The 12117-nt window shown below is 35.0% G+C and overlaps 1 protein-coding gene and 1 pseudogene across 2 annotated transcripts in view; one reads left to right on the top strand and one right to left on the bottom strand.

The window, feature by feature from the left end:
* The window catches only part of LOC104855134 (ankyrin repeat and KH domain-containing protein 1), a 126748-nt gene that overhangs the window by 44764 nt on the left and 69867 nt on the right, over nucleotides 1–12117 (top strand). For both annotated transcript variants that reach the window (XM_033767169.1, XM_033767173.1), the window contains exons 9-11: nucleotides 5168–5405; nucleotides 6738–6929; nucleotides 11292–11401. In XM_033767169.1, the coding sequence (XP_033623060.1) occupies nucleotides 5168–5405; nucleotides 6738–6929; nucleotides 11292–11401 (540 nt within the window). The remainder of the gene's footprint in view (nucleotides 1–5167; nucleotides 5406–6737; nucleotides 6930–11291; nucleotides 11402–12117) is intronic.
* Nucleotides 3416–4218, bottom strand: LOC104855053 (annotated as a pseudogene).

Raw genomic sequence — 12117 nt, 5'->3', positions numbered from 1 at the left:
TTTTTTTTTTTTTCTTTTGGTACTGGGGATTGAACGTGGGCTCTTGTGCTTGTGAGGCAAGTGGCAGAACCACTAAGCTAAATCCCAGCCCTCTTATGTTTCATATTATTGAAACTATTCCTGCTTTTCTTTGTTTAATGTTGCCTGATACATGTTTTATTCATTTCTTGCAATCTGTTTCATTATATTGAATTGTGAGTTTTTATAGATCATGTTTTGTAACCCAATGTTAATCTGTTTTTTAATTGGTTGATGTATTTAGCCTATTTACATTTAATATAATTGATGTGGTGTCTTGCATTCTGATTGTTTTAAAATTTATTCATTTCTTCCATTTTTTCTCCTTTATTTAATGTATCATTAACAGTGGTCTTAGGGCCTTTTGTGCTAACTTTTATATTTGATTCACTCCTGGGATTGCTAGGAATTGAAACTAGGGTCTTCATATATCCCCAGTCTTTTTTTTTTTTTTTTTTTTTTTTTAAATTTTGAGAGTGTCTCTTGCTAAAACCTCAAAATTGCCAGAGCTGGGCTCAAATTTGTGATTCTCCTGCCTCAGCATCCCACAGTATTCAGATTATAGGGTGTAAGCCACCATGCCCAATTTGAGATTTTGTTTTGTTGTGTGTATATGTATGTGCATGTGTATGAGTGTGTCTTGAGTACATAGCACCTTTTTCCTGCTTCTTTTTTTTTTTTTTAAGTTAGATCATTTTATTCCAAAGTACTCAGCTGTTGCCCAAGGGTTTGAAAAAATAATTCCGTAGGCACTGACAAAGGTACGCACAAGACTTCTTTGACTTGAGCAGAGCAACTTTTTTTTTTTCAGCTTTAATTGAGTTTATTGGTACATTTTAGGGATACATTACAGTTACATTCATTGTTGGGATCTTGTACCTCTACATGACAAGTCTTGATTCTCATTTTTCCCCTTACCCCTGCCCTCCCTTCACGCCCTCCTCCCCTTCCCATCTACAAACACTTTATTTTCATCTTTTCATTATCTCACATTTTTTTTCTTTTCCGTTATTACCCTTCCCCTACCCATCCCACCTTCCCTACACCTTTAGCTCCTTTCTTCCCATTTCTAAATGTCAGTAATCTTATTAGGATCTTATGTATTATTGCAGATTATTCACACCAGGGAAACTATTTGGTATTTACACATGTGTGACTTATTTATTTCACTTATCAGTATATCTTCAATATGTATCCATTTTCCTATGAATGAATCTATTTTCTCGTTCTTTATGGCTGAATAATATTCCATTTTATAGAAATTTTTGTAAGCCATACATTGTGACTGATTGTGACATTTTAAAGGCTCTATATTATGTTATCTTCCTTTTAAGATTGCTATCTGGGCTCAGTTGGTATGCACTTTTACTGTCAGCTACTTATAAGGCTGAGCTATGAAAATAAGAGATTGAGGTTATCCTGGACGATATAGTAAGACTCTGCCTGGGCAGGGTGGGGAGAGGAGATTAACAAGCACTTGGATCATCAGTGGATCACTTTGGTCTTCTTGAAGTTTGATTTTACTTTATTCCTACAGTACAGTGCTTAGTTTTTGAGGATACCTGCCATCTCAACTCAAAAGCCTGGGTTATTCAACATGGTTTGTTCTTTTTGGCTGAGCCTGAATTCCCAGTGTCTCCAGCCTTCTAGTCATTATTCTCTGCTAGGCTTTCTGGAGTCTCATTCTTACTATGCTCAATTCAAGAGTTGCCAAAGTAGAGAATTTTATGTGGATTTTTGGGACTCTTTTCTCTGTTTTCTTTTTCTCCAAAATGGAAGTACCTTGGATGCTTCATATTTGTTCTCCCTCCCCCCTTGTTTCCAACAAAATATTTGTATTCCTTCTAGGTTTTATTTCCCTTGGTCAGTTGGGAAGATACACAGGGAGAAAGCTGGAGTAAATGTAGGGTTTATCTCATGTGCTCCTTTTGTTTACTGATCATAGCCCTAGCTAGATTGTTGTCCAGTTTAGCTAAATAGTTCCTATAAACGTATATAGACCCATACTTTTTTCCAGCTTTTAAAGTTGCTTATGATAGATTAATTCTAATTCTAGCTACTTTGCCATGACTAAGACCAAAGTTTTAGAATTTTAAAAAAGAAAAAATTCTAATGTTGATATTAGACCTGTAAGATGCATTATTTTATTATATGAACTCAAGATGTTAGCAAAATCTATAATCATCAAACATTCAAGTAAATTCAAGTATCTGTAGATACTTATAAGGATCTTTTTTTGTGTGTGTGGTACTGGGGATCGAACTTGGGACCTTTTGCTTGTGAGGCAGGCGGCGGCATCACTGAGCTAAATCCCTGGCCCCTTATAGACACTTATAGTAAATTCTTTTCAGCTGAAAATGTATCTCAAATACCAGATATCTCAATACAACAAATAACTTAGTAATTTGATGAAATGTATTTTATTTTACATATTATTTGAAGAATTAGTACAACTAAAATTTTCATATAATTTTACCTGTTTTGGGTATTATGTTAAAAGTGATTAAAGCTGGGCTAGTTGTTTAAATTTTTTTCTTATAAATTAAAAAATTTAATTGATGCTTAAGTTACAAATCAAACATTTGCAATCATATGTAGATGTGCTTGTTGTGAATAAATGGAGACCGTGAGGTCATTCTTTCAAACACAACTTAGGAGTTCATTGCAAAGAACCAATGTATTTTCTTAAAAGTTGTCTGATTTTTTTCCATTTACAGTGCATGCTGTGAGCCTGACATAGTGGCAAATATCTGTAATTCCAGGACTAGGGAAGCTGAGGCAGGAATATTTCTGTGAGTGTGACACCTCTGAGGGCTACTTAGCAAGTTTAAGGGCAGCCTGAACTACATAGTAACACACTGTCTCAAAATAAAAAGAAATGTATGCTATAGGGGAAAAAAAGGAAAAAGATATAGTGTATGCAATGAAAAGTTAAATGCTAAATAAGGTACCGCCTCTCCTAAAGATGGGCGATAGAAAACCGAATAACTATTAGGATTGAACAGTGAGGCTATAATGGCTCATTTTTCTTGTGATTATATAAATATATAAATCTTGAAAGGGTAATACTCTTAGTTGATTAGTACATCCATAAAAATAAGAGTTCTACCACATCTTACAGATTGCATTCATTCATTTTGCTTCTCCACTACCCCCACCAAGCAGCACAAAGTGCCATGAGGCAGTCTAGCCTGGGCTCCTGCTCCTCCCATATAGGAAGCTGTAACTACAGCTGCAGGCCACCATCAAAACAGCTTTCAGAGTAGAACTGGAAGACATAAAAAACTCTCTATGTCCTATGTGCAATAATGAAGATACTGAGAAAAAGAATTCTCAGAAAATAAACTTTACAAAGTTGATACTCCCAAGCATGAGTGTCTGTTAACAGGGTTTCTAATTTATGTTCAGATGTAGAGGTTCCTAGTGGTGCTGCTGCAGTAGGGCCGGGAATCAGAGCAAGAGCCTGTCCCTGCAGCAAGGGAAGTGGTCCTCGGTCCAAAACAGGATGGGTGACTCATAGGTGCTATGCTGCGTCCTCTTGGGGGACGGCGTGTTGAACAAGGAGGGCACACTGATGACATGCAGGAGCCTTCTGAAGGCCCTGGGGAAGGCCCCCAGCTCGGCCTCGGCCCTGGCCACCTGCTCCTCCAGCCTGGCCATGCTGCCGCCCACCATGCACACAAAGGCCTCCATTTTGTCGATGTGGCCATACAGGTGCCTCGTTTTGGTGGCCTTGGCGTGCAGCACACCTTTGCCCACGACATGTGACTTGCCACCGCGGAGCATTTCCAGTATGCCTTTGAACTTGTCCACTCTGGCCGGCAGGTCTTTCCAGGCCAGCGAACAGGGCCTCTGCCTCTGGCCACACGCCGAGCCCAGGCAGTAGACGGGTGGCTTAGCCCACGTAGGCATCACGCAGCAAGAGCAGGTCCTGCTGTCCTCAGCGCCCTCTTCTTCCCACGGCCCCGAAGCGCTGCTGTGGCTCTGAGATACTTTGCCACTGTCCCCGCTCCAGGAAGCGAACTTTGGGGTGGCCTCGTCCGTTACCACCTTGAGCAGAAGCCCTAGCACCCCTGCGCGACCGTCCATGGCCCACACTTCCGGTGCAGCTACGCTGCGTCCCCCTATTTAGTTAGATATAATGAAACTACATACAGTACTGAGATTAAACATTTAATTAAGCTTTATTTAATTCTTTAATAAAAGAATTGCCTAACCCTGTAAAATATTTTTGTATTCAGCATTTACAAATAATTTATTAGTAATATTTTGATCATTTTTTATATATTGTTAACATCTGATTTTGTATGCCCACAACAAGCATTAAGGCTATGTAAGTTTTAAAGTCAAGAATTTGAAACTCAGGGACAGGATGTAGCTTAGAAGTACGGGCTCAACATGCGCAATGCCCTAAGTTCATTTTTCAGCATTAAAAGAAAGAATGAATTTGAAAATTGTTGAAGAAGGGTATTTGTGGTGATAGTAGAATACAATGGATAACCCTCTATTGGAATATCATATTGTTAATTACTTTAATATCTATGTAGACAGACCCATGGTAAAATTATTTACAAATAAGATCTTTGTGTATCTTTGTGAAATTATTTGCCTTATTGCAACATTCTGCTGTGATAAGGAAAACAGGGTAGATAATCCAGTTCATCTTAGTGGCATTCCCAAGTGGCAGTGATTTCACAATTGTTATATGGGGTTGTTTTTGTTTTTGTTTTTGTTTTTGCCAAGCTTTGGTTTCTAAAATAGATCTCAATACAGTTTCTATACTTGAACATGATACCCTCTGATGTTGAGGGTGGGCTATATTTGACCTGGCATTTGTATAAACTATTTTTAAATAGTATTGACTATAGGTTTAAGAGTTTTTTTGAACTTCAAAGAATGTGGAAAATTCAGAATTATTTAAAATTGTAACTGTATGTTGCCAAATCTGAATTTTTGGGAAAATTTTGGATTTGCCCAAAATTAAGGTAAAGTAGTTTAAACCTTATTTTAAAATACATCAAGGAACTTTTGATAAGGCTCAGATGGGCATGATAATGTATTTGCTACCTAAGCAAAATCTCCTGATCTTCCTGTTTTCAGTCTTTTGCTACAAAAAATTTTTCTTTGCTTTACCTCTGAAAATCTTCAGGATGGACATGTAGAGGTGGCACGTTTACTTTTGGATAGTGGTGCTCAAGTGAACATGCCTGCAGATTCATTCGAGTCTCCATTGACACTAGCCGCTTGTGGAGGACATGTTGAATTAGCAGCTCTGCTTATTGAAAGGGGAGCAAATCTTGAAGAAGTTAATGATGAAGGATATACTCCCTTGATGGAAGCTGCTCGGGAAGGACATGAAGAGATGGTAGCACTACTCTTAGCACAAGGTAAAACTTTATCTTTCTTTTAAGGTAAAAAGCAAATGAACTTTATAGAAACAGACTTTAGGACTAGGGATTTAACTCAGTGGTGCCTTGCCTGCTTGGTAAGTGCCAGTTCCTGAGTTTGATTCCCATTACCAGAAAAAAACAAAACAAACTTTATTTCTCCATTGGTGTCACTGAACTTTAAAACATTTCCCTTCAAATTATAAAACACAGGAGGGAAGACAGCAGGAAGAATAAAAATGATCAAGATGCATTTTGTACATACATCAATCCCCAAAGTGAATGTATTCACTATGTATCACAAATATGTACAAATAAATTAATTTTAATTTTATTTTTTTATGACATCATGTTTGCAATACAAATAATGATCGTATTCATTGAGCATCCCCCCATTTTTATTAGTACACGTTTTCAGTACATAATGGTTGCATTCCTTGTAAGGAGTTGGTGTATGTGTGTGACGTCTCAATTCTCTTTTCATTCTTTACTCTCCCTGCCCTCCCACCCCCATTTCTTGGTCCCTTTCCCCTTTGAAAAAGATCTGTCTTTCTATTATCTATCTTTTATTTTGCTCTTTGTTTATATTTTGGGTTACTCATATAAGAGAAATCATGGGATAAGTAAACTTATGTATCTGATTTTATTTTACTTAACACTATGGTCTCAAGGTGTATCCATTTTCCTACAGATGGCTCAAGTTTATTCTTTATGGCAGAGTAGTATTCCACTATGTATAAATCCACATTTTCTTTATCCATTCATCTGCTGATGGACATGTAGGCTGCTTCCGTGATTTAGCTGTTATGAATTGTTCTGATATAAATGCATGTGTCATTGTAATATGATGTCTTTAACTCTTTCAGGAACATACTTAGGGACTAGCTGGCTCAAATGAAATACCTATTTTTAGTTTTTTGAGGACTCTCCATACTGATTTTACTAGTTTACATTCAACTGGTTATACTAGTTTACATTCCCACCAAAAAATGCAGGATTTCCTTTTCTGCACAGCCTCAGCAGCATTTGTTATTATTTAATTTCTTGATGATAGCCATTCTTTCTGGAGAAAATGGAATTTCAGTATTTTAATTTGCATTTCTCTAATGGCCAGAGGCATTTTATTTCTTAAAAAGAAAAGCAACAAAAAGCTAGTTTCCTTTGGATATTTTGTGTCAGTATTAGTGAAGTTTTAGTACTCATAGAATGTTAATGATAAAGTAGATAAAGAAACCACTATGACAGTGAAGATAGAAATGATTATCACCGTTCAGAAATATCTTTACTGTAATTCTCTTATAACTATTTTCATCTGTTTTTATGCTTTTCCAGGAGCAAATATAAATGCCCAGACAGAGGAAACTCAAGAAACTGCTCTTACCTTGGCTTGCTGTGGAGGATTTTCTGAAGTTGCAGATTTCTTGATTAAGGCAGGAGCTGATATAGAACTTGGCTGCTCTACACCTCTGATGGAGGCTTCTCAGGAGGGACACCTGGAGTTGGTTAAATATTTGCTGGCTGCTGGTATGTGTCTTTAAAAATGCTGTCTAGCACAAAAAGACAAACACAAGTAAGACTTTATTTATATGTGGAATCTAGAAAATTTGAAACTCATAAAAATAGATCAGCAATTACAAGAGTCTCTGGGAAGGATGGGTTGGGGTGTTGATCAAAGGATACAAAGTTCTAGTTAACCAGAAGGAATAAGTTTTAATGATTTATTGCCTGGCATGGTAATAATGCAGTGTGCGTTTCATAATTACTGAGTCAATTTAAGGCTATTTTTTGGTGTGAGGGATAGAACCCAAGACTTTGTGCATGTTAGGCATGCATTCTACCACTGAACTACACTTCAGCTCAAAAGAGTAGACTTTAAGTGTTCTTACCATGAAAAAATTATAATTATGTGAAGTGGTAGATGTTAAACCTTAATTTAATCATTCCACAATGTATTTATGCATATATATAGAAAGACAAGTACAAATAAGACCTCACTTATATGTGGAATCATTTGTATTTGAAATATATATATTTCAGAGCATATTAATACAATGCCTTTTGTTTTCATTTTTGTTTTTGTTTACCTCTTGAAAAATACCTTTAAGAAAATAATGTTTATTTAATTATTTAGTGGTACCAGGGATTGAACCCAAGGGACCCAGCATGCTAGGCAAGCAGTCTTTCATTGAGCTACATCCCTAGCCCATTTTATATTGCTTTTTTTTGGTGGTAACAGGGATCGAACTCAGGACCTTGGGCTTTCCAGGCAAGCGAGGTGCCACTGGAGCTATATTCCTGGCCTATATTGCTTTTTAACTTTATTAGTTAACCTTAATTTTTTTCACTTGTACAAAAGTTCAAAGACAGCTCCACAATTTAACTGCTTTTTTTAGCTAGCCTTTTAAGTCTCTAAAAATGTAATTTTAAAAAAGATTTTTTATTAATGTTTGCTTAGTTACTATAAGGATTCTTATTTTCCTCCATTGATGGTTTGTGGTCTCTGGGAGAAGTTAATTCCTCTTACTTAGTCTTATGAATAATAGGGGGTGTGGATGGCATGGTTCTTTTTTTTTCTTTTTGGTACCGGGGATTGAACTTGGGTCTTTGCGCTTGCAAGGCAGGCACCAAACCGCTGAGCTAAATCGCTGGCCCTGGCATGGTTCTTTTAAGCTTATTTCTTGACATTTCTAACTTATCTCAAAAAAAAAAAAAGAAGAAGAAGAAGAGGGGCTGGGGATTTAGCTCAGTGGTTCTGCTGCCTGCCTCACAAGCACAAGGTCCTGAGTTCAATCCCCAGTGCTTAATAAAAAAAGGAATTAATTTTTTAGCAGAGTGATTAGTTTTCAAATAAGCTTTATTCATTATTAAACAAGAGTAAGCAATAATTACTATTATATAGAATACTTATTGTTTTGTAGGATATGCCAGAAAAAAATTGAGCCAGATGGATATGAATCTTTGTATGTCTTTTGGAAATAATTTAGAATTTTTCATTTTATCTGGATCTGGTATATTTTTAAATTTTGATATATAAAGAAATGAATATAAAAAGGAAAGTATGCTGCCTGCCTGCCATAAGTGCAAAGTCCTGAGTTTGATCCCCAGTACCAAAAAGGGGAAGTAAAATATTTACCAAAACTTTATTCATGTTTTAGTGCTTTCATTGTTAACATTAAATAGGGCTTGACCTCAGTTTTTTTTTTTTGTTATTCATTTATTAAGCAAGATTGTTAATAGTTTGGATGATTTATGGTTTAGATAAAACTACCCATCAAAACTGATCTCTTTCCCAACTCAATTACTTGTACTATTAATCTCTCTAGTTAGTATATGTACTATTTAATCATTGTTTCTCAATGATTTTCTGTAACTCCTATTCAGGAGTTTTTACTAGTGGTTACCTTTCTACATTCTTCCCACATTCCATTCTGAAGCTAGTATCAAACATTGTAAGATTTTTGAAAAGAAGAGTGAATGTTTATTAAATTATTGATCTGGGTGCTGTAATCCCAGCTACATAGGAGACTGAGGTAGGGTATTGAAGTTTGAGGCCAACTGTAACAATTTAGATAGAACCTGTGTCAAAATAAAAAGGCCTGGGGATGTAGCTCAGTAATAGAACATACCTGCTTTCTATCCCCAGTAGTGAAAAAACCCTCAAAACACCAGGTAATATACTCAGCTCTTATATTATTTCCACTAATTGCCACTAGTGTCTGTGTATTAAGAATTATTTAAAACATTCTTGTAAATCGATGCACAATTATGTTACATAATTTCTCTAAAGTAACCAAGCTAAGAATGACAGAAATAATATTCAAACTGCTGACTTTTTTTTCTATTGCCATTACCATTGATTCAACATTGGTTGCATTTTTAGCTTCTTTTACTGATTTGAAGTATGTAATTCCCAGTACTATCTCAGGAGTTAGAATCACTTTTTTTTATGATTACCATCTAAATATTTTCTCCCCAATTTGAGTGCGATATATTTATACAAAGTTCTTATAGTAGACTACTAAAGAAATATCTGCCTATACAATTAAAAAAATTTTTTAAATGTTTTTGTTATAGTATTTCTCGAGAATATAGTATAATAAGCCCTAAGAACTCCTCACTTAATTTTTAACTAGGTGAATATTTCTTCATGGCCACATTTATTTATACACCTTCCATACCCATAGTTTATTTTAGAAATGTATTTCCTGGGCAGGGGATTTAGCTCAGTGGTTTTGCCGCCTGCCTTACAAGTGTAAGGTCCTGAGTTCAATCCCTGGTACCAAAAAAGAAAAAAGAAAAAGTAAAGTATTTCCTAAATCTCTTAATCTGTGAGTTCCCTTTTTCTTTTTCTTTATAACTTTTTGGTTTGAAGAAATGGGATGTTTATGCTTCACAGAGTATGGATTTCCCTGATTGCTGTTATTTCATTTGACTTGAATTTTCATGAATTAGTTGTTACATCTAGAGACTTGGTTGTATACAGGTTTGATTTTATTTATTTTATTTTTCATTATTTTGGTACTGGGCATCAAATTTAGGACTTTGTGCTTGCGAGGCAGGCGGCAGCACCAATGAGCTAAATCTCTGGCCCCTGATTTTCTTTTTAATGGAAAGACTTCATAGGTGGTATTTGTTATTTTCTTTCTTTTCTATATATATCTATATCTATATCTAGATAGATAGATAGGTAGATTTTTTTTTTTTTTTTTAAGAGACAGGGTCTAACTTTTCAGTTAAGACTGACCTGGAACTCACTATGTAGCCCAGGCTGGTCTCAAACTCATAGTGATCCTCCTGCCTCAGCCTCCTGAGTGCTGGGATTACAGGCATGTGCCACCATGCCCAGCAGTATTTGTTACTTTCTTGAGGAGGTAATAAACATCTGATTTTCTTTTTGTGATACGATTAGCCATTGATGACTGCTATTTAGATTCTTTAATTCTGGGGTTGAGAAATGGTGATATTTTAAATTTTGTTACTGTTTCCTGTTGTTTTAGCTGGAATATGTGTGTAAGGAGAAAATATCCCCTTATCAGCTATTTGGGATGACAGGATAAATGCTTGATTTTTTTCCCTTTATTATCAATTTCCAACATACTAGAGGTAGTCCTGTAGCATCTATCAAAGGTAACAAATGAACTGTTTCATTTTGTTTTGCTTTTTATTCTAACATTATTTTGAAATTTAGGATTTAAACATACATGTTAGGTTTTTTTGCAGGGGCAACACTGGGGATCGAACTTGGGACCTTGGCACTTGCGAGACATGAGACAGAACCACTGAGCTAAATACCAGCTCCATACATGTTAGCTTTTACCTCATTATACTCATTCTTTTTGATGTAAAAAATTATAATGAGACAATTTGAAAATCTTTTATTAATATGGTTCTGATCCTTTACTATGACTTTTAGTCTTTGACAGTTTCTTTGCTTTCTGATATGGTAATGTGTTCCAGGCTCATCTTATCCAGTTCTTGCTCTAATTTTAGAATCAATAATTTTTCTAAGTTCCCAATTCTACTTCATAGGAGGTGGTACTTAGACACTACAATCTATGTTAGCAGTGCTATTTCTGCTTGACCTGTCATTTTCTTGGGGCCTTTTCAGGTGGTCAGGGTTAGGGTATATGTGTTATTCTTAAAGATTAAAAAGATTATATCAAATTCATGTCAGTATTTCTAGGTCAAAACTACAGGGATTTTATTCCAAGAGAACCATCTTAAATCTGTGTTTTCCTCTTAACCATGTCTAAAATTTCATTTCTCCCCAAATAATTATTTATACTACAATATCCAGAGAATTGTCTGAAAAGTTTTTATTCTTGCTTTTCAGCTTTTATTCTTGAAGGTAGTAAATACATGTTTTTTGTTGTTGTTGTTTGCTAGGTGCTAATGTGCATGCTACAACAGCAACAGGAGATACAGCTCTCACCTATGCTTGTGAAAATGGACATACAGACGTTGCAGATGTTTTACTTCAAGCAGGAGCTGATTTAGTAAGATATTTTAAATTTCAAATATTTTTGCATGAACTTTAATGCTTATTCATACTGAACAGTTAGGAAGCATGAGTAAAGATCAGTAGTTTGCAAACTTTATATAAGATGATTTTTAAAAACTTGGCTACTTATAGTTGTTGAATGTAATAGAAAATATTTTATGTCCAATAGGGCATACCTTTTCCTGGGTAAAACTTTTAATTTTTTATTTCATCCCCATTTGATATTCCTGTAATTTTTTAAGATTTTGTTAGACATAAATTCAATGATGTGTTTACAGAATAGAGTAACATATCAAATCACTTTGAGTGATTTCTTTTGTTTCTCTGATTCAACATTTAAAAACAAAGCTACTATTGTTAATTATCCTAACAACATTATTAAAACATTCTACTCTTTGTTCTTCTAGCATCTATTTAGATGTCAGGTTTATATGTATAATAATCTTTTTTTAATTGAATTTATTGATACATTCTAGGTAGACATAATAATCTTTACAGGTATAAAAATTATAAACAATTGCGTTACTTAGAACTTTGATGCTTCTTGCTAAAATGTGTGCTTTGACTTTTACTTGTAAAGGTGCTTTCAAAAGTTTCTCCCAGAATTCTCTTACATATCTCTTAAAAATATGTGTAAGACATACACAGCTATAAATATAGAAAATTGACTTTATTATAATTTTTTTTTAAACTTTTTTTTTTTTTTTTTTT

Source organism: Fukomys damarensis, unplaced genomic scaffold, assembly GCF_012274545.1.
Source record: "Fukomys damarensis isolate Sample0158 unplaced genomic scaffold, DMR_v1.0_HiC HiC_scaffold_3, whole genome shotgun sequence".
Lineage (NCBI taxonomy): Eukaryota > Metazoa > Chordata > Mammalia > Rodentia > Bathyergidae > Fukomys > Fukomys damarensis.
This window is presented reverse-complemented; position numbering and strand designations above follow the sequence as displayed.